The following is a 23,529-nucleotide window of genomic DNA, read 5'->3' as shown; positions in this document are numbered from 1 at the left end:
AGTTCCTCCTGTGCTCACTCCCCTCTTCCTGTAATCTGAGGAAGCGCCCTCCACCTCCACGCTGGACTGCCAGGACTTGGGAGGGTGATTACTACAGCTGCAACACCTAGGAGCTACTTTAAGAACACCCCCGAAAACTTCTTAAACTAACATGCGCTTTTTGAAAAAAATCACGGCTTTTCTGATGACTCAGTTAGCAAGATGCTTTCCGCATGGGTGTTCTGGTTCAAACCCTGCTCCCAGGGGAGAGCGTACTCTGTGCAGCCTACTAAACTCGATGTGTGTCCTATTTTCTGGGTCTCCCAGAAATCCTTCTGAATCCTGGACTCCTTGTTAACACCCAGGCCCAGAACGACTGCTCTTCCCTTTTTTTTTTTTCTCTCTTTCTTCACTAAACCTTCAAGTCTTCCACACTTTCTTAGAAAACGATGATGAAAACCACCAGCTTAATTCACTGTGTACTGACTTAAAAGACAACATGAAAATGTGTTTATGACGATTCAGATAGTCTCCCTCTTCAACAAGTCGGAATCAGTGCGGTTTTACTGTATACATTACATTGAGCTGACTTTATCCACGGTGGACAAAAGCTCAGTACACACAGCTTGTTCACCAAAGGGGAAGCATAATTACTTAAGAAAATAACTTCAGCAGTAATCAAAGAATGGTTAAGTACGTTCTACGGCACAACTACCCCAAGGAATAAGAAGTGGTCATTAACGGCAGCAGACTTCCCGAAGGGTGGCCTGGGACTCGGGCCCCCGTCAGTGGCTACCTTGCAGCTCTGTGGGGCAGGTGGACAGCGGCAGCCGGGATTGCAATTCTTTCCTCCTCTCTCCTTCCCCACAGCAATTCCTTAGGAGCATCTTAGGATGCTGAGCACCAGGGAAGAGCCCTCATATTTCTGTCTTGGCTCAGTTTTTTCCCTGTCGCTTCCTGCTCGGCTTTGGGCAAGTTATACTTCTTTCTTAGCCATTGCACAGTGCCCAGCACACAGCAGACAGTCAACCACTGTCATTCCCTTCTCCTTCCATAGAAACACATTTTCAGTTAGAATGGAAGTCAGTAGAAAATGCAGGTTGGAAATTCTGATTTTTTACTTTATAGAGAATCTCCTAAGAATGTATCTGTTTTGTATATAAAAGGAGTATATCTAACCCCATGTGAATTACTGGTCTTTCCAGAAGTCAGGCAGTTAATTCAGGGCCTGCCTTTTGGAAGGGATGATGTCATTGTTTGGGCTTTGTATTTATGTCTCCAAGGAAACTCAATAATGAGGAAATATAAACTAGGTGTGTAACTACACTGACCTCAGATAAGCTGGGTGTGGGCTAGCCTTACATGAATGAACAAATCCTTTAATTACAGATGAACTCTGCTCTTACTCATTCCTCTATTTGAGAATGACTGGAAGTGGAAGATTTTGGAAAAATGAGAGGTGGGAAGTTTTTCATATGAACAAAGAATTACTGGAATCAAAAGAAATGTATAGTTAAGTTAGATGTTAAAGTGTTGGAGATTTTTTTTTAATCTGAAGAAAACTACCTTCAAAAGATTAATATAGGTACTCAGATTATATGTTTAAGATGAAAATTCAAGTATAATACATATAAAAAGTATAACTAAAATGTAAGCATTGCCTTACTGAAGTGAAAACTAGGATTTTAGATAGACCACATTAAAACAAAATCATTCCTTATATATTATAAAACATATAAGGACTTAACACATTAAAACAACATTTATAGTAAATTTAATGAAATGGCTGAGAACTCCCTAGGAAATTGGAATTGACTGTGGCATGTTTTAAATTAGTTTGCACAACTGCCAGTTTATAGACTGAATGCCATTTCATGAACTTTCCTTAGAGGGGCTGTACAGAATAATATGGTCATGTCAGTTTTGAAATGCCAGATGCAAAATGATCCTTAAAGTGACTCTTAGGACTAAGTATTATTTTTATTATATTAATGGGAAAAATTTTGTGGGACTGCATTTCTGACATTTTAATGGAAGACATTTGAGAAAATACCATTCACATACAACCACTCAATTTACCCACACTAATGTACCCAGTGAGTTCAATTTCATACAAGTTTCTGTTTTAGGTATAAAAGATAACTAGCTATATGTTGTCTTTTGATTATATCTCAATACACCATAAAAATGAAACAGTGTCCCAAATTTTGGAAAAAGAAATTAAAGTTCACATCTTCAATTGGGACTAAATGTATAACAATCACAAACCAGTCTAAAAGAAGTTTACAAAAGCCATTATCGACTTACCTACTAACATACCACTAACAACTCATTAATTTATCCAAGAGACACACTTTGTGAAAAGTAGCATATCAGGTGTGAGGAATTTTACAAAGATGTTCTAAACATTCTTCTCTACGTTTCTCCCCTTGTTTCTAAAGACTACCCATTCATTGTAGATAATTTAGGAGATGTAGTTAAAGAAGAAATACCATCACTTATAATCTATTATGTACAAATATGGGATCTCAGGACAGTCTCCCGTCCAGGAAATTCTATTTGGCCAACAAATTGTGCATTGACTCCCTATCACATTTTCCAACATGAACTACCACTTTATTTTAGTAATTTTAAGATCTCCCTGTAAGAAAACTAGAGATTCCCATCCTAAGGCTCTTGGAAACCAGGCAGTAGGACCCGGGACCCGGGGTGGGGCGGGGAATGTCTGGGTTTAGTACTAAATTTCCTTGTAGTTCCTCTAGGCTCTAGGCCTCAGGACCCAAACTTCTTTTCGTCCCTGGCATGATTCATTTGCATCTGCAATCCATAATGAGCTGAGTCAGCACCCCTATTTTGCCGTGGTTCTGCCACCCTATACTGCACAGGAAAGCTTCCGCCCGCTTCCCGTATCCCCTTCCTACCCGCTGTGTCCAGCCCAGGCCCTGGCGTCACTGCCCTGGGGTTTTCCAGCCCCTTCCTCCCGCAGTTCCCTTACGGGAAGAACCAAACAAGAGCCAGGTCCCAGCAGTGTCAGCGGAGGGCCCTCCCACTGCGTCCTATCCCCTGCCTCCAGGGCAGGAAAAACGCGAGTGTGCCCAGCTGTGTCAAAAGCAGAAAGGCCTCTGGGTGCTGAGAGCAAGGGCCATGGTGGGCAAGTACTTACTTGGGGTTCAGAGGCTAAATTCATCCTGTATGGGTGACGTTTCCCTTCCTCTGTCACCAGAGGAGACCAGATTTTCTGTTCAGATCTGCAACAGATTGACAAAGCTGTTGTTTCATGCATGCTAAATAAATAATAGATACTAAAAACGGAGTGGGAAAGTGTCCCCTCTTGCCCGGCTGCTAGCCTCCGAACTAGCACTCTGCCCCCGCCTTCCCCTCCATTTTGCTATCAGTGTGTGATTTTCGGAAGCACCAACCTCATGACATCATGTCTGATGGCTGTGTGCGCTCAGCCCTGAGGGATTTCCCAAGCTGCTGTCATTCTTCCAGCCTTATCCTCCCCCACTGCGCTCTGTACCGCTGACCCAGCCACACCGGCCTCCTCCGTGCTCCTGAGCGTGCCTGATGCCGCCCCACCTCTGCTCAGGACGGGGCGAGCTCCTCTATCTCATCCCGTGTTCCCGATCCAGACCAGATAACCAACTTGTTCGTGAAGTGTGTCTGGACCAAACAAAATTGATGCCTCCTTTTCTGAGCTTGGAGAGGATTTCCTTGTACCATTCACACAGCAACTCTCTAGGTCTTGTCTCAGTTTTCATTAGTGTAGCATTTTTTCACTCTTATGGGTAAAGAATATTTGTACTTATTCTTATATTGTCAGAGTGCCCAGCACAGGGCCAGATATATACAAGATGGAGCTATTCAATGTGTTGGTAAATGGATCAAAAAAATCAGTTAATCTGTAGTGAATGAATGTCTTGAAGGAGAAGATGTGGACTGAGATAGAAATGGAGACAAGAATGAGGAATAAATGTGCTTTTGAGGGGATAGTAATAAAATGGTGCACCTCCCATGGGGGTAGGGCTCTGAAGTGTACAAGATGGTTTTCATTTCATTATACTGATTTCACTACCTCAAAGTTTTGGTTAGTTGTGTTAGGTCAAATGAAAATGCAAATATCTTAGAGAAAGATGCCCACACTATGAGGAGCACTGTGAAAATTAGAGAGAAAAATGAGCAACCTGAAATTTCAATTCCACAGACCTTCTGCCTGCCTACACCGTACAAGGCACTGAGCTGGGTGGGTAGGGGATCCTGAAATAGGTGAGGTAGTCCCTGCCCACAAGCAGCTTCCAGTTGACCAGAAATGAGCAAGTGTTTCCACGGGCCTCACCTGGTTACTGTGAGAGTCATGTTGTCTGTGCAGCCCTTGATTTTGTTCTGAGCTTCCAAGTGCGTCATATTGCTGGTGTTTTCCCCATCGATGGCTGTGATTACATCTCCAACACATAAATTAGCTGTAGCAGCCTTGCTTCCGGGAGTGACCTGGAAAAAAGGAGAGAGCTGGCTTAGTTACCATCTGTCTCCAAGGAAACCACTGGGTAAGTTACCACTGGATTAAGTATTCACTAATGTGGATCAAAGCATTTTAAAAAAGGAAAGAAGCCTAAAATCATAAGTTTCAATAATAATGATCCTTTATGGTTATGTAATACATTATGGTTTACAATGAGTTCTTTTCTATATACCATCTCATTGGATCCTTACAATAACCTTGTGAAAAAGGAAGGCAAGTATCAGTCCCCATATTGGTCCCCATTTTAGAGACCAAGAAACTGAGGTTTAGAAAGATCTGTGACTTACCTGGGATCACCCAACTGATATAGTACTGTATTACTAGTCATCCAACTATCAATAGTATAATACAGAGCCAGGACTCAAACCCTAAAGCAGACCCAATGTTCTTCCCACTGTCTCTTGCTGCTTCCCTAAAATAAGTCACCAATTTAAAAAAACACACACTTAGAGAACATTATGTACAGAAACATCCTATTTCTATAAAAATCTTAACAATTAATATGCTATTTACACACAGAAAAAAATTGAGACACTGCATACCAAACTGTTCACAGTATTACATTTCTGTAATGTTTTTGGTTTATACAATGAGCTTGAATTACTTTTGTAATTGAAAAAAGCAACAAGGAATATTTTAAAATACAACAGTATAGGTTTATACTGGTTCATTTCCTCCCAGCCAGGAAACTGACTATTAGGGTTAGCCCCTTTGGGTGGCTGATTTTCTACAGGCCAATGCTTCTAAAACCAGTGGTTCCAAATTTATGGGCAACAAATGCTTGGGGGAAGCCAGCCAATGACTGCAATGGGTCATCAAATTCATCTGCCTACTGAGCATTACATGTGACCTGAATAAATATCAAGCTTCACGTGGAGAGGTATAACTATCTTTCAAGTGAATACAGACGCTATTGTGATGAACAAAGTATGAACTCATTTTGAAGTAGTACTAACCTCAGAGATGTTTTTTACTATTAGGTATTTTCTAAACCAAGGTATACTAAAAATGGGACCATCATCCCAAGGTCAGTCCATGACTTTGACATTAGAAGACCTTCCTTGATGAGAAGTCCAAGCCCTCCAGGAGCAGAGTACGCCCAGACTCCCAGCACCCACAGGGTTCTGGCCTCACCTTGGAGAAGGCCTTTGACCCCTGGGAGCCCAGTGAAGAAGATCTTACAAACATTTGAGGGTCTCCATAAGGCTGAACCACAGGTAAGAGGCCTTTCAAGACATCAAATCAGGACACAAGGCTTATGTGCTGAGCCTCCGTATCTGATGCAGTTTTCAGCAGCCAGTTTCCAATCAGCCGTCGCCAAACGGAAAACACTGACCCTTCTGAGGTGGGCTAGTGTGATGGCTGCTGTCATGGCCATCCCCCCCATCAGTGCGCTACCCCCACAAAATAAGGGGTGGATGACTTGATCCTTGAGGTTCCTTCCGGTTCAGACATGCTATGACTTTATCAGGCAAAACTCTCCTGGAATGTAGCAGGATGTGGAAACCAGTGCAGAGATCCTGACCTCCTAACCTTCCTTTCTGGCTTTCCCATCATCTGTTTACCAGAGATCTGGCCTTTAGAAAACAAAAGCCCCCAATCCAAGGTTCGGATCTTCTTCTAATGCAGCCACTGGGAAAAGATATTTTATACAGGCGAGCGTAGGCCGCACTCCTTTCAGTTGACTTTGGGGAGTTAGTTCTGAGTCACTCAGTATGTGCCATAAAGACAAATTCCTCTCATTTTCTGCCCGTCTTCCCGAGAAGACTGACCTGGTGTGACTTCATGTATATTTCGCTTTTTCTAAAGAACAACACAGACCCCTTGTTTTACAAATGGCCCTAAGCATCACTTTATTTGGGATGAGCCATGGTTCTGGGTTGGCAAACTCCGTCTCCAGGGAGAACAGCCTGATTGAACTCATTTATCATGACCAACTCTCATGGTCTTAAAGAGAAGTCCCCTTGGATAAAATCCAGAATCACTAATGAAGTTCCTCAGGACTGTGCCATTCCCCTACTAAGCTCTAGCTACAGGGGCCTTCCTTACTTCTTTCCTGCCTCAGGGCCTTAACACCTGCTGTAGCCACTACCTGATTAACTTCTTGGCTTAAATGACCCTTCTCACAGAAGACTTTCCTGAACCCTCCAATCTAAGTTAGATCTCTTGTCAACCTTCCCCCCACCCCCACCCCCCACCCCGTCAACATTTTCATACACTCTCTTCTTCACGGCACTTGTCAATTAGGTTTGTAAATCGATTCTGTGGGTTTGTTTACATAATGCTTGAGAGCCTACTAAACAGTAAGCTGTGTGAGAGCAGGATTTGTCTGCCTTTTGCACTGTGGTATCCCCAGTGCCTAGCAGTGACTGGCACATAGTAGGTGCTCAATAAATATTTGTCCGATGAGTGACTGAATCCAAAATATCTAGCGGTTGTTAAATATGTAATCATGCTGCTTCATTCCATCCTTTAAAAAAATGACTATATCAAAAGGAATCAAATAATCACTTTCCCCAGCATCGCTATCCTGGACTGTCACCACTCACAAAACTAAAATGAGGAGATGGGGGCAGTGGGGGGCAGAAAGCTTGAGAAAATGAAAATAGAAATTTCCTTTTACTTTCATATGCTCAGCTGCTAAGAACTCTGGAATTTCCAGCATTTGGTTCAAACTGTCTTGGAGGTGAGGCATTTCTGCTAAGTACATCCCGACAGATCCTGGACAAGTTAGAACCAGTCTTAAGAGCCCTGAGTCTGAGTAATCAAGGCCTGGCCATCCTATCTTTTGGTCTGATTTTTTTTTAAGCCAAATTAATGGGGAGCCAAAGGAAATCTCAGAAAGTTATAAGACAACATCATCAGGTGGGACTCAGATGGAATCACACATAAATGAAGTCCACATTCTTTTATGAGCTGTCTATTTCTGGGGGGGAAATGGATTTAAACAAATTATGGGATTTGCCTTTTACAAAGCTCTTTCACATACATTCTCCTAGTTGAGATAATAATGATGATGACCTAACCACCAACATGTAAGATAATTTTACAGATGAGGAAATTGAAACTCGGAAAAGCTGTGACTGACTCAGGTTCACACAGTTAAAGGTTGGAGCCTGAACTTGAAACCAGATCCCCTCATTCCAAATTCCATTCCCCTTCTGCTTTACCACAATGCCACAAGCAGAGGCTCCAAACCCAACTGTCAGAGCCAAAGAGAAATCCAGAATTAAGCAGACTCATCTGTTGTGGCCTTCAACACAGGGAACTGGAGTGTTGCAAACTCCTGCCAAGGCCTGGGTGCCACTCGCCATCCGTCAGACAACCATCTCCATTGGTCTATGCTGAGCTGGGGCCCAGTAACACCTCCCCTTATAAAATACTAAAGTCAGAACTGAAAAGCCCTCAGGACAGAAGGCCTGTGTCTCTAACTCTGGTTAGTTCCCAACATGAATGGAGGACTCCAATCCTTACTGCACACTAACTATTCATCACAATCATAGCAGTATTTATCAGTTAATGAGTGCTAATTATGGTCAAACACAGTTTGTTTGGCAAGGGTTACTTTCCCAGTCCTCCTGAGATACTATCAGGTAGCCAACATTATTTGCATCATCATGGAGAAGGAAGTGGAGGAACAGGGGTTGACAGCTGGTGAGTGGCGGGCTGTGCGGCTCCGAGGTCCGTCCACCTAACCCAGTATGCCCCGCTGTCTGTTCTGATTTCCTCCTGACCGTCAAATTCCATCAGAACCGGCTCAGAATGGAGTCAGCTTCAGTTTCTAAAACAAGTCCTATACTCTCCTCCAAAGAGACAGGCCCATTAATTAGTTCAATGGACATTCTCAAAAACCCTCTTCCAGCTTTCTTCCCCAGAGACCATACAACTTGATCACACAACTCTCGATGCCTGAGAATAAATGGGGTTAGGCACAATTTCCGCTAATGGACAATCTGCCATCTTCTGCAGAATTCACTCATGTCTCTCTCACCCTTTGCCCCCGCAGGCAGACACTTTGCTCAGAGGCCAATCTGTACATTCACCCTATACTGCATCATTAAAGCCTGTGCACTGCCGTCAGACTTCTAAACACAAAAGAAGGTTCATAGAATTTCACTTCTAAGTGGCGCAGAATAGGACTATGATGTGGCTCTCCCACTTTCTTCGATTTACATGTAAATAACTAAATATTTCTTTTATACAAAACTGGATGCATACCCACTGGCCACAGCAAATGAAAAGATGACTTTCTCCCTCTGTATTATGGCATATACCTATTTTATCCCTCCTCTGTTACCTCCTTCTTTCATTCATTCACTCATCAGATAGACATTCCTTAAGTCTGTTATCAAAGACAGTGTAGCTTATTAAGATGTGGCTACTGAAGTTAGATGACCAGGGTTCAAGTCCTGTCTCTGGTGCTTGTGAGCTAAGTACCCTTGGGGGGGATGTTTCACCTCTGTGTGCCTCACTCTTCTCACCTATGAAACAGGGGTGATAACAGTCCAGGCATCGAAAGGCTGTTGTGAAGATTACATGAAATGATTCAGGCAGAGCACACTGTCAAGTTCAGTCTCCTGGGGCAGACAGGTATGTACACCAACTGATGCTAGAAACAAGTAAAGAGGCAATGGGAGCCTAAAGGTGGAATCAGGGAAGGCTCCCTGGAGGAGGCATTGCTTAAAACTGTGCAAAGGCACTACAGGAGGCAGAAAAGAGCATGCCAACTTACAGGAATAGCACGTGGACTGGCATAGATAAAACACAGGAAGTGAAGGGAGAGGAAGGGGAGGAGTCTGGAGATGTAAAAATAGGCCAGGCTGTAAGAGTTCTGTCATTTTCTTTTTAACAAGACTGTACTTTATCTGGAAAACAATGGGGAACAACAAAGGAATTTAAACATAGCCTCTGACTCAACTGCCCAGTTACTGCCAAGAAACAACCACTGAGCCCTAGCTCTGTTGAGATTAAGGTGACTGCATTTGTCAGATATTCCCTAATGACAGCTGAGAGAAGCAGACCCATTCGAGGGGTTGACAATTCAGCCTCTAGGACAGCCATTCTGAGGCTGGCTTCCCCTAGAGGACTTGTCCAAAGGCACTTCCACTTAAAATTACGTGTTTGATTGACAGCCAGATTGGGTTCCTTTAACTCCCTAAGCTCAAGATTGAAAGCTGGAGGAGGCCCATGAAATGAATCCAGTCTACAATCTTGGCTTTTCAAAATTTAAATTACTCTGCCCCCTTTAGCTGAGGCAGACACTCTCCATTTTGTCAGTTCTCACCATGCTCTACTGCCCCCAACACAGAAACCTGGGACCAGCTGCCATTTAGCATCTTTCTTGCAGCTGTTATTTTTCCACTACCTCACCCTCGAGTCAAAACTCTTTTATGTTGTCTCCGAACCCCTTCATGCAAATGTGCTTGTGACCACTGGCTTAGTTAAAAAATTATATGCAGAAATGTTTTATGAGTAGGACTACAAGACACCCTGGTTTGCCCAGGACGGCAACAGATTTTCCCAGCTTAATTATCAAAAGCACCCCATTTCATTTTCAACAGTGTTCCAGTCTGGATGATAAATTGTATTGCCACTCTTTTGACAGAGATAGGGGTTTTAACCAAATACTTGTCAAACAGTTTAAACAGTTCTGAAGCAGCCTCACCCCACCCCAAGGGAAAAACTGTCCCTGTTCAAAGGTTCTCTGACTTTAATCTGCAGACAGGAATACAGGTCAATCTCCTGAATGTTCACAGAACATTGTTAACCTTGACCCTTGGAATTGGCATCTAAACTTCAGACCAGAAATTGACCCAGCTCACCAATAACTCAGGGGGAAACTGACATTGGCAAGGATGAGGCAATGGTTCCCAAACAAGTTGGTCGTCAGATCCCCTCAGGTTTTAAAAATATAAATAGATCTCTACATCCCACTTCAGATCTACTGAGGGGAGTCTACACCATCGGTCTCCAACCTTTTTGGCACCAGGGACCGGTTTTGTGGAAGACAATTTTTCCACGGACGGGGTGGGCGGGGTTGGTTCAGGCAGTAATGCGAGCGATGGGGAGCGGCAGATGAAGCTTCACTTGCTCGCCCGAGGCTCACATCCTGCTGTGCGGCCCGGTTCCTAACAGACTGCAGACAGTTACTGGTCCGAGGACCGGGGGTTGGGGACCCCTGGTCTACACAGTGGGACCCAGGAATCTTTATTTTTTAAAGCTTCCCAGAAAATTCTGACGCTCACTAGGTTTGGGAACATCAAGGGAGATGCTGACCAGCCTTCCCCCCAAAGTTCTCCCTGAATGAAGTTAACCAGGTAAACAAAAACTAATTAGAATCTAAGATCTCAGCGCCTCCAGAGAAAACTTCAAGGCTTACATTCTATTAAAATACATAGAAGGCCCTTAAAAGAAACATCCAGGGACTTCCCTGAAGGTCCAGTGGTTAAGACTCTGCGCTTCCACTGCAGGGGGTATAGGTTCCATCCCCGGTAGGAACTAAGATCCCACAAGCCATCCATGGGACGAGGCCAAAAACAAAAAAGAAACAGCCATTAGAATAGTATTTTCCTATCTCTTACCAAAACAAAGAAAGAAAAATCCCCTACACCACTGGTCAACGTCCTTGAATGCAAATGGAGTATTGCAGAAGTTATTTCATTCCAGATGCCTAAATAACTTAACATGGTTCCTATCTTGCCTCTGCCAGAAAACTCACAGCTAAATGTAGTATGCAATTACAGAAACCACCTGATTGAAAGGTCCTGGCACATCTCTTTCTTCTTCCATGTTCCAAATTTTTAACTTATTGATTGACTGGCTGCGTTGGGTCTTCCATGGCTATGCGCGGGCTTTCTCTAGTTGCTGAGGGCTTCTAATTGTGGTGGCTTCTCCCGTTGCGGAGCACAGGCTCCAGGAGCACAGGCTTCAGCAGTTGTGGCACACAGGCTCAGTAGTTGTGGCTCATGGGCTCTAGAGAGCAGGCTCAGTAGTTGTGGCACACAGGCTTAGTTGCTCCGCGGCATGTGGGATCCTCCCGGACCAGGGCTCGAACCCGTGTCCCCTGCATTGGCAGGCGGATTCTGAACCACTGCGCCACCAGGGAAGCCCCCAATTTTTTGCTACATCTTATGGTGTGTGTTCTTTTATTTGAAATTTTGTAGCCATGTATTTTGGTGCTATAAATCACCTTACAAGTTGGGTGTATTAATATTAAATAATGATAACTTAGTAATTTTTAACATTATACAAACAAGACTGGAATAAAGAAATTTGGAATTCAAGTTCAATCTCAGTGCCATGTACCTTTAGGGACAACCTCCTTTGAACTAATGGCTGTGTCCAAGTATTTAGGTATAAAATTTTTTTTTTAAATAAATTTATTTATTTATTTAATTTTTGGCTGTCTTGGGTCTTCGTTTCTGTGTGAGGACTTTCTACAGTTGCGGCAAGTGGGGGCCACTCTTCATCGTGGTGCGCGAGCCTCTCACTGTCGCGGCCTCTCTTGTTGCGGAGCACAGGCTCCAGACGCGCAGGCTCAGTAGCTGTGGCTCACGGGCCTAGTTGCTCCGCGGCATGTGGGATCTTCCCAGACTAGGGCTCGAACCTGTGTCCCCTGCATTGGCAGGCAGATTCTTAACCACTGTGCCACCAGGGAAGCCCAATTTAAAAACAAAAAAAATAAATTTATTTATTTATTTTTGGCTGCGTTGGGTCTTTGTTGCTGCGCGCGGGCTTTCTCTAGTTGCGGTGAGCAGGGGCTACTCTTCATTGTGGTGCGCAGGATTCTCGTTGCGGTGGCTTTTCTTGTTGCGGAGCACAGGATCTAGGTGCATGGGCTTCAGTAGTTGTGGCACACGGGCTCAGTAGTTGTGGCTTAGTGGGCTCTAGAGCGCAGGCTCAGTAGTTGTGGTGCACCAGCTTCCTTGTTCCGCAGCACGCTGGATCTTCCTAGACCAGGGCTTGAACCCACGTCCCCTGCATTGGCAGGCGGGTTCTTAACCACTGCGCCGCCAGGGAAGTCCCTATTTAGGTATAAATTTAAACGACTCTGAGCTGGATGACAAAGCAGAGCCCCGCCCTGCAGTATGCCATTTAGATGTGGAATTTGAACTCTCCTTAGTCAGACTTCTGACTCAGTTTGTTTGTGGGCCCAGGCTATGGCACAGACTTTGAAGCCACATTATAGACACAGAAGCTGTATGAGCTTATGCAGTTGGCTTGAAAACCCCAAGAATGTTTCAAAATGTTCTTGGTTACTCTATAACCGTTTTCTTAAGAAAATGAGGCAATAAAGTAGTTCAGGTCCAAGTAGCTGAGCTGTGCAGTAATCCAGCTTCACTTCGCACTCGGTGCAAAAGGAAGCTATTAACGCTAAGGGGTGGCCGATCAAAGAGACTTATTGCTCTCTTAGTCTGAAAGACCAACCATCATTTCTTAGGTAGGAATATAATTAAAAAGCAGATAGCAAAGTAGAATACCCTGACTAATTGATCAAGAAGTCATCAGTCTCTCAAAAGTCCCTATACAAGTCCCAGTGAATCCCGTGTGCTTTTAAACAGCCCCAATAACAGCCACCCATAACCCAAATCCTAACCGTTCACTAAACACATAACCTTGGGCAGTTACACTCTCCATTGCTTCAGTTTCTTCATTTATCAAATAAAATTTATAATAGGGTCAACTTCATTTGTTGTTGGATTAAATGAGATTTCATTTGTAGAGTTTAGAACAATGTCTGGCCCATAATAAGCACTCAATACACAGTAGCTACCATTAATATATTTTTTTAATAGTACCACTGTATCCCGACACCTTCTATGTGTTAGCCATAGTGCTAAGCTCTCTCTAGACATCATCTTACTCCTCACTACAACCTTTGAAGACAAGGACTATTATTCCCGCTTTACAAATGAGAGCACTGAGGTTTCAGAGGCTAACCCTGCCTGAGGACATACAGCTAATACAGGGACAAGACAAGGTTTGAACCTAGATCAGGCTGATACCGAGACTTCATTTTCCCATGACATCAAGATAGCTTTAATTCTTGATTTGCTGCATTAAAAATAAGGCAGAAAGTACAAAGCAGTGACATCCAAATAGTTCACCATGACATGGTAATTTGATTTTTAAAAATGCTACGTGAATGGAAAAAAGTCTGAAAAGTTTTGCAGCAAACCGTTAAACAGTGTTTATCTCTGAGAAGTAAGATTGGGGAAAGGTGTTGGAAGGCTTTTACCTTGGGCTGTCCACATTTTTATATTATTTGATCTTTTATAATAAGCACAAGGGTTGTTAATGTAAGCTTTTTATTGAGGCATAACACTCATACAGGAAGGACACGAATTGTAAATAAACAGCTGGATGGATTCGCACAAAGAAAGCGCACCCATGGAATCAGCACCAAATAAAGAAACAGAACATTAGCTGAACTTCCAAAGGCCCCTCGTGCCTCCTTCCCATCACTAACCTCCTGGCAAAGGTTACTGTGATCCCACCTTTTAACGCTATAGATTAATTTTGCCTGATTAATCATATATAACTGCAATGATGTGGTATTTATGCTTTATGTCTGGCTTCTTTCTCTCAACATCATATGTCTGCCTGTCTGATCCGTGCCATTGTGCATGGTTGTAATTCCTTCATTCTCACGGCTGCAGTGTTTCATATCATTATTTATATGTTTATAAATACATTTATATATACCACCATTTATTTCTCCATTCCACTGTTGTTAGACACTTGAATTGTTCCGAGTTTGGGGCTATCGTGAATAGTGCTGCTTTGAAGATTCTTGACGTGTCTTTTGGTGCCATGCGGACACATTTCTATTGAGCAGTTAACTAGGAGAATTGTTGGGTCATAGGGTCTGATCACGTACAGCTGTGGAAGTGTAAGTATTTTTATTTTTATATAATTTTTTTTTAAGAAATGGATGTAAATCATTGCTGCATCACCTGAATTTATCTGTATGCATTTGACAACTTTATCCTATATAGGTCATACCTATGTCCTTATCTTCTTATCTGGTATGACATGAGTAGTCATACCTATTAAAATTAGGCCGAGTCCTTGGTCAAGAACCTGGCCTCCTACAAGACCAGAGTGTTCTTCAGAAAGGTGTTTTTCATGTTTATGGCATTTACTGAGAAGGCAGTGTACTACACATATGAAAATACACCACGGACCTCAGTTACAGATGAGCTTTCCACTTCACCCACGCTGGTGCTAATAACAGTATCAACAATCACACAGGGTGCTAAGTGCCATACAGAAATTACCTTTCTCGTCTTAGGTTTTCATGGGTACATTTTGTCCTGGACTTGGCTTGGCCGCCACTTCGCAGGCCCATCCTTGGCTGGGCAAGGTGGATCTGTCCACTCCCTGGTCATCTTCATTTGCCATAAAAACTGCCCCCAAATCCCCTCCTGGCCACCTACAGAGGCTTTTCTCTGGCAAATCATCCAATTCCTCTGCTCTTCTGTTCTTCCCTGCCCACACGGCCATGGAATCCTATGGCTGGTCTGTCAGTTCTCCCAGGTGGGGCCATGGCTTCTAGCTTTTCAGGAGAAACAGGAAGGGGAGGTGCTGCTCTCTAGGATGCACTCAGGCTGAGGCCACCCCAGCCAACCCCCATGGGCATGAGGGGCTCTGGGGTGAGGAGCCCAGGAGAGTCCTACCCCTCATGTTGATGACTGCCCCGCCATTAGCACTTCTCAGACCTGGGTGCTGGGTAATATTATCATCAATGAAATATTGACAGTTACGGCTTATCAGGGGGCAGAATACTGTGGTTAAAGCTGGCCTGGGAGTCAATCTGTCTGACTTCAAATCCCAGCTCTTCAATTTACTGTATGTATTGTGTGTCCTGTGTCCCGGTGTCGTGGGTTGTGGGGAGTACAGAAAAAGATAATGCAAGTGCACACCTAGCACAGAGTAGCCATTCAAAATATATTAGCTACTGTTAAAACATTATTATGACATAGAGGTTAAGGCCATGGGCTTTGAAGCCAGACTGCTCAGCCGAATTCCAGCTCTATCCACTCACTACTGTATGACAAGGGCAAAGTACCTAATGTTTCCATGGCTCAGTTTTTTCATCTATAAAATGGGTATCTTAATTGTATCTACCTCACAAGATACTTGTAAGGATTACTGAAAGACTATGTTAAGCTTAGAACACTGCCTGGCATATAAAAAGTCTTATATACAGTTTAACTATGGTCATTGCTGCAAGCCAATCAAATAAATACGCTCACACAAATCTTCCAAGTGTAAATGGAGGCTCTTGTGATTAACATAAGAGTCATTTGGGCATAGATATTCACAGATGAATAACACAACCCAAATTCATCTGAAAACATTTCTGAATTCATATTATGTTTTCTCATCAACTGGTGGTTGAAGGTACAATTAATGTCATATGAGAGGTTGGGACACTTTTTAACAATAAAAGAAAGGGGGCCCTCATATTCAAAGGGTACAAAACCATTGGTTTGCTTATTTATTATTTTATTTTATCTTTACAGAGAATTGAGCCCCAGAGAAGGCATGTGACATACCTGGGGTCACCCAGTGTGGTGTTCAGGACTGGAGTTCAGCCCGAGTTCCTGCCCTGGACACTCTACCAGGCACCATACAGAAGTTCTGGCAGCTTCTCCAGGCTCTCCTCTGAGACATACTGGAAGTCAAATCATCCTTTAAAAATTAATTTTCTGATATAGGCTTTTGCTCATTTTTAATGAGCCTTTACCTTTTCCTTTACAAAGAAGTTAAGAAGTAGTTCATTCATTGAAAAAATTTGAAAATTCAAATTACCTAACCTATGGGCACTGAGCTTCTCCCCTGTAAAAGGCAAAGAATACCCATTTTCCTCTCCTCCAGGGAGCAATGGCAAGGTACGGCCTAGGGAATGAGCACAGGTTGAAAGCCACTCCTAACTAGTCCCAGCACAAGAGCAATTCTGGTGCTTTTCCCAGTCCTGATCAGAGTAGGAGAGTGATCTCAGTGGTTAAATGATAACCTCCTCTCAATTATCTGCCCCGTTGCAATACCTTAACACCATTCTCCGCTCTCTCCTCCTCAAAGACAAACCAGCAAGGTTGGCATCCAGGATTTTGGGTAAGGGGCAGGGTCTCTGGTCAAGGGGACATAACGTGGCTTGGTGAATTTCATGCCAGTAGGCTCAAGCATTCACTTCCAAGCCATTCCCTGTAATTCATCCTCTTCCTCCTCTCCTTAGATCAGCTGGAGCAGCTAATATTTCCCAGGTGATCAATTTCACAGAATGAGGGAGTACCCAGCAAGGGCCATTAATGCATAATGAGCCTTTATGGACGATTCTCACTTTTCACAATCTGACAGATAAGCCCTGCTCTTTCGACCTTAAGGCCATGATGTAAGCCTACTTGAGTCTGGAAATAACACTCTTTAAAGTCAGAAAAGACCCTCTGACTACAGAGTATCCATTATTAAACACTCCTTAGGATACTTGAGCGAAAACCAGAGGCTCTTAGCAAAGACTTCCCCAGGACTCGAGAGGCAAATGAGCAACTCCTCCCACCGAGAGCATCTCCTTATCTCTGGCCCCGCCCCTTCCTGCCTTTTGTCAGTTGCTGGGAGAGGAAAAACAGTCAACATAAACTCAGCAGCAATTTTGGCCTGGGTGTGGATTCTCTGAAGACTTCCATGGAAGGCAACTAGAGGAAATAAGAAATTGACAAGGGGAAAAAAAAAAAAAAAAAAACCCAACTCAAGGAGATAGACAACTGTAGACCTGGAGCAGGAACTGACAGAGAAAAAAAAATCTCAGAGGACAATTGCAAATATGTGTCTGGATCGTCAGGGAGTCCAAGGTAGAGGCTTAAATGAGAAACTGGTAAAAGGAAGAAAGATAGTTTATGTCCATTCAAAGTTAGAGAGCTGGATTGAAATTTTAAGTGTATCACAATAATAAAGATGAAAATATTGAGGAACAAAAGCAGCTATTCACACACACACAAATGTGTTCTGTTTGTTTCTGTTCAGAAACTGGCTAAAAACAAGGAGGTAGGTTAGTGAGCTGCTGAGGTCCTGGCAATGTTCTATTTCTTGACCTGGGTGGTAACTCTACAGGTATGTACTTTATAACCATTTGCTGTGCATTTTTAGTTTATGACCTTTTTAATTTCACAATAAAAAAGTTAAAAAAGAAAAAAATAATTTCAAGTATACAAGATTACAGAGTTATATTCAGGAGCATTAGTAGTTTGACAAAAGAATGAAGCCAATACCAGAATAATTCATGCAAGAGAAAGCAAACATAGCTATTTAAATAAAAGGCACTCCTTTCCCAGCCTAATTTTATGGTTTGCTTTGGTGTGGAGACTCAAAGTCTGCATATAGAAAACCATAGCAAACTGTATCTGCCCCGAATGATGAATGTAGCACACCTACCAACCAGAACGTGTGTATAATTTCGTGGATGCTCACACCTCCTCACTACTGTTCACTGTTTACAGAGCAATCTCACATACCTTAACTCACAGCCAATAGCTGGAGTTATCCCCATTGCAGAGATAAAAAAGGCAGCTACAGACAGTAGAAGACTCACCCCAGGTACGGCTCAAGTAAGAAGCAAAAATCAAACCTATACCAGATCTCAGACAGCTACCTCAGGGACCCTTTATGACAATGACTTTCCCATTCCCAGGAAGTTAGGAGGCCCACATTTTTTTCCATGTGGGAATAATGAGATGAATAAACAGGTAAATTACTGTCAGCAAGAGAATGTCACCTCCTCTGAGTCACTTTCACTTTTCAATTAAAGCACAACCCAGGGCGTTATAAAGATTAGCTTCCCTCACTGAACCATGAACACCTTGAGAGTGGAGCCGTGTCTTCTCATTTCTGGGACTCCAGGGCTTTGCTCTGTAGTTTCTAGAATATGCTATATGCTCATGAGACGTGCTAATAAAAAAATAAACAAACAGATGAGGGTACAAACTAAAGAATTCACAGTATTGTGTTTTCCACCCCATACCATCATTCCTGCACAGGGCCACTTACATTAAGTCTTTTAAAAACAGGCAGTAATTGCCCTTTTAACAGATGGCCAATATATTCTCAATTCTTTTTTTTAAATCACCCCCAATCTGTCCCTCCAGCTCCAGCTCCGGCTCCTTGGAGGAAGCCGTATTCTCCAGTTCTTAAGAAAAGGTTTCATGTCATACATAAATTCAGAAGCTGAGCCGGCTGACAGGTTAATTATAGACACAAAGAGTGGGGACAAATGGACTATGAGGTAAGCGAGTCTAAATGTGCCTTCCCTGGATAAGCATTTATTAATAAGCCTGCAAAGATTTACTGGGCACAGCCAGGTTCAGCTCGGTGCCAGCCTTGGGGGCAGGGGTCCAGATTTGGGGAAGGCACAGTTTCTGCGCTTGAGGAATCTGGCTGGTGGCTGGGAAGACAGCATGTACCTGCAAGAATAATCAAAGTTGTCCCCTGGGGACAGCAGGTGGAAGACAGGGAGAAGACAGGGCCTAAGAACTGAAGCACCTGCCCCTTTTGGGAGTGGGATGGTCAGAGAAGACATCACTCCACTAGGGCCCACCTGCAAGGAAATGTGGGTAGGACTGTGGCTGTAGAGAAGCCAAAGAGGAAGCCCCAATTCTTTTCCTCCTGTGCCTCCCACCATATTCTTTCGGGGGCTGGAGGCAAGGACCTAAGTCAAAAAGACCCATAGGGATCTTCCCCTTCCCTCTCCACCCTCCCCCTCCAAGAAAAAGGAGGAATGTTCAGATGGCTGGGGAGGCAGGTCTAGGGTCATCTTCAGAAAGCAGATGAGCCCAAGAATGGAATGATAGGCCTAGCAAAGCTGGGTACCAGAGGGTGCTTTGCGCTCCCTTTTTTCATTCAGTCAAAAAATATTTCTTGTCCGCCTTTTGGTGGCACATTGAATGTAGCAACTCTCAGTGGGACATCAACCTTGCCTTTAGCCCAGACTAGATGACCAAAGCCTGGGCCTCCAAACAATGAGTCTGGGTCTCCCTCAGGCTTCCGCTTTATTTGGAGATGATGGACCTGGTCGTCTCCGATTGAACCTGGGCCCTTCCAAACAGATGAGGACCCTCTGAGAATTTTTCAAGCACCAGCTTCCCCCAGACAAACACATAAGGTGGGAACCCCACCGCACCCCTATTTATGGGGGAAAAGGGCTGATCAGTTGATAATCCCGATATGCCAGGCAGAAATATGGCACGGCCATCTCCCGCGAAGTAGTGGAATGTCCAAGAGGGTTTATTCGGGTTGGTCTGTTTCCAAAATCCCGCCATTGCTCCAAAAGACATTAGAGAGGTAAAACCTGGCCATGGATCAAGTCCAAAGAGTGAGAAACTAGTTGTTTCGATTGTTGCGTTTAACCTCACTCGCCCTCCCCGCCCCCGCCCCAGTAAACTTCCCATCCTCTCCACCTCACTTTCCAGGTGGTTCCTGCTACTTCCAAACTGCTTTCCGCCGCTCTGCGGCTTGTTTAGAACGGGGAAGCGCTATCTCCCAGGGTGCGGGATCTGTGGGGACCCTGAGCCTTTCACCCGCTGACAAAGCGCGTCCACGCGCCGGCCACGCTTCCGGAGCGAAGGCACGAAAACTGCGCCTTTCTGCCCCGCGGACGCGGTAAGTGGTGCTCCGCAGCCGGCTGGCTCGCCTGGGAGCGCGGCGTCTGGCAAGCGCGGCGGGGGCTGCGGGCCCGAGGTGCGCGGAAAGCGCTCGGCGCACCTGGCGCACCTGGCTGCGCCCGGCCACCCCGGCTCCGTCCCGGGCTCCGGAAGCCGCCGTCTCCGACAGCGCCCGCGGGGCCCCGGCCGCCCCAGGTCCCCTCTGGGTCACGCCGCTCCCCAGCCCGGGATGGCCCCGCTCCCCGCGCGTCCCAGGCTGCTCTTACCCGGGAAATGGCGAGAGGCTGCTCGAAGTCCTTGCCCCCCACGAGGCGGAAGCCCCACGGTCCCGGGCCCTGGAGCGCTATTTGCTGCGTGGTCATGGCGCGGCGACGGCGGTCGGCGACTCCCGGGGACAGACGGGGCAGGACGCGGAGCGGCGCGCTGGGCTCCCCGGCAGCTGTCGGAGAAAGAGAGCGCGGCGCGGGTCGGGGGAGCCTGGGGCGGGCGGGAGCTGGGCGGGAGGAGGGCGGGGGCGGCTCCGCCCAGGCCGCGTCGCCGCCGCCTGCCCCGCCTGTCCTCCCGCCCGCGGTCCGCAGCTGCCCCCCCGCCCTTGGCGCCCGCACAGGGCCTGGCCGAGAGTCGGGCAGAGAGAGCCTGGGGTCAGCTCGGGGGTCTCGGGATCTCAGCAGCCCCGCCCCGGCCCCCAGCGCCACCTCCCTCCCGCGCCAGCCGCCGCCCGGCGGCACTCCCAGCCCCGCCGCGGGCGCTAGGTGAGAGGCGAGTAGGTTCCGGTGACCTCGAAGGAGACAAAGCTTGGCGCTTTTGAAAGAGTTTGGAAGTGCTGTGCAAAGTCATCTCTTTGAGGTCAGCTCCATTTTCACATTTGTTTTATTGTAAACGACAACGATGTTTCAAAGGTGCTTTCGAGTGATCTCGTTTGAAAATATGAAGCAGTCAGGGCATTTATAGACCCATTTTTACAGATGAATTAACTGGGTCGGCCAGAGGTTAGAAGACCTGCCAGAAGCCACACAGCTTGTCCGTGGTGTAACTGGACCGTCGCCCAGGCTCCCCGTGCCAAAACCCCACACTGGAACTTTTCTAGTGCGAATGAGACCAACGTACAAAGTTGTAAGTGAACTTAAAAACCTTCCTAGAAACCTTTCCTCCCGGCTGGATTCACTGTAGGTTCTGCTCTTCCCAACAATTCACACCTCAAGTTTGAGGCGGACCAAGTGCGTGGAAAGGGAACTGGGTTGAGTCCGAAGACCTGGGTTGCTGACTTGCCACTAGCCTCCTAACTGGGCTCTGCCCCCCTCGCCCTGGAGTACGTTCTCCTCGCCAGATCAGACCACATCTCCTTGTCCACTGGGTCCCCCACTTCCCTCTGAGTAAAGCTGAAATGCCTAAAATGCTTGTAGGGCCACCCACAGAATGGCCCCAACTCCCTCTCTGATCTCATCTCCGTGTGCTGCTCCCAGCCCACATTGGCCTGTTGCTTCTGCCTAAAGGCTTTGCGTCAGGGCCTCTGGAATGCTTTTCTCCCAGACATCCTAAGGCTCGCCCTTTGTTCAGATGTCATCATCTCAGTTAGGCCATCTCTGAAAGCCCTATTTTAAAGCCTCCTCTCTAGAACACCCTGTCACCTTCCTCTGCTTTTATTTTCCCATTGTATTTATCACCATCTGACATACTCAATATTTCACTTATTTGTACCCCCTGGTCACCCCTAAGCATTAGTTCCCCAGTGGTAGGGGTTTTTATCTGTTTGGATCACTGCTGTATCCCAGCGCCTAATAATAGTGCCTAGTATGTAGTATTTAATGAATGCAATACATTGGCCAACCTTATGACCTTTGGGTCCCAGGTTCTTCATAGTTTTCTTGGCTCCAATTCATCCTGGCACCTGAGCCCCAGTGTCCTGTCTCCTTGTGATCCTGGCCTACCTACCCAGAAGCCCTGTGCACAGATTTACACATAAAAGGATCATCTTACTTGTCCAGTTGTGTCACAGCACAAATGCCTGGTTTGGGAATGGTTTGCTTGAATTTAGAAATCAAAGTCGTTTTATGTCATCTATCCATCCCTCTCATCTTGCATCCTGTTATTCTTTTTTTTTTTTAATTGAAGTATAGTTCATTTACAATGTGTTAGTTTCAGGTGTATAGCAAAGTGATTCAGATATACTTTTTCAGATTCTTTTCCATTATAGGTTATAAAAAAATATTGAATATAGTTCCCTGTGTTATACAGTAGGTCCTTGTTGTTTATCTATTTTATATATAGTAGTGTGTATCTGTTAATCCCAAACTCCCAATTTATCCCCCCCACTCCCCATCCTGATATTCTTTTTTTTTTTTTCTAATTTATTTAATGTATTTTTGGCTGCGTTGTCTTCGTTGCTGCGTGTGGGCTTTCTCTAGTTGTGGCGAGCGGGGGCTACTCTTCGTTGTGGTGCGCGGCCTTCTCACTGCAGTGGCTTCTCTTGTTGTGGAGCACAACAAGGAATGGAGTTACAGCCAGGAGCCAACTACCTGCTTCATCGAAGCCAAAAATTATACCCTCTTTGATTAAGATTCTCCTGATTTAAAAACATGCTTGTATTTCAAGTCCCTGCAGAATTTGGGAGAATTGCCAAATTCTGGGTCTGCCCTAAGATGGGTAGCAGTTTTGAATATTTTGTGTCCTAGGAAGAGAAAAAGATTGAAAAGCCACAGCTTCTGTTCTCCCCAAAGGTGGGAACTGCCTCTCGTTCATCCCCAGGTGTCCTGCTAGCATGGACCTGACACATCGTGGGTGCCAATAGTGCTTATTCTATACAATATTCTTTTCAGATATAGGGCAGAAGTACATAGGTTACTTCATTTAGTTATTAAATGTTGTCAGTTGCAGTCTGGCTCTACATAACAAGAGCTATAAAACAGTCGACACTCTGACCAGGTCATCCCCTTTCTGGGCACTAATTCCAAGGACATAATTTAAAAGAAGAGGAAAAAGCTTTATGTACAAAGATATTTATAGCCACATTATTTATAATGACAAAAAAAAACTGGAATTAAGCAGCAGCAGAAAAGTGGCTAAATATGGTATGGCCATATGAGGGAATAGTATGCAGCATAAAAATGATAATCATGACGTCTATGAAGGACTTCCCTGGTGGTCCAGTGGTTAAGACTCCACGCTCCCAATGCAGGGCGCCCAGGTTTGATCCCTGGTCAGGGAAGTACATCCCGCATGCCATAACTAAGAGCCCGCGTGCCGCAGCTAAGATCCGATGCAGCTAAATAAATAAATAAATAATTTTAAAAAGACTATGAGAAGGCAGGGAAATGTGTTTTCAAGATATGTAAAAAAGAGTGGAACAAAATTATTTGTAAACCAATTATTATTTGT

At 44.9% G+C, this 23,529-nt stretch overlaps 1 protein-coding gene across 1 annotated transcript in view; it reads right to left on the bottom strand.

Annotated features, from left to right (window-relative positions):
- Positions 1 to 20,638, bottom strand: part of PDLIM1 (PDZ and LIM domain 1) — a 47,363-nt gene extending 26,725 nt beyond the window's left edge. Inside the window, exons 1-3 of the mRNA XM_036828131.1 lie at positions 20,421 to 20,638; positions 4,316 to 4,467; positions 3,143 to 3,227 (exon numbers count right to left, since the gene is read on the bottom strand). Coding sequence (XP_036684026.1) covers positions 3,143 to 3,227; positions 4,316 to 4,467; positions 20,421 to 20,516 — 333 coding nt within the window. The 5' untranslated portion in view covers positions 20,517 to 20,638. The remainder of the gene's footprint in view (positions 1 to 3,142; positions 3,228 to 4,315; positions 4,468 to 20,420) is intronic.
- Between the last annotated feature and the right edge of the window lie 2,891 nt (positions 20,639 to 23,529).

The sequence above is a fragment of the Balaenoptera musculus genome, chromosome 16, assembly GCF_009873245.2.
Source record: "Balaenoptera musculus isolate JJ_BM4_2016_0621 chromosome 16, mBalMus1.pri.v3, whole genome shotgun sequence".
Classification (NCBI taxonomy): Eukaryota; Metazoa; Chordata; class Mammalia; order Artiodactyla; family Balaenopteridae; genus Balaenoptera; species Balaenoptera musculus.
The sequence above is the reverse complement of the archived record's forward strand: the minus strand, read 5'-3'. Positions and strand labels throughout refer to the sequence as shown.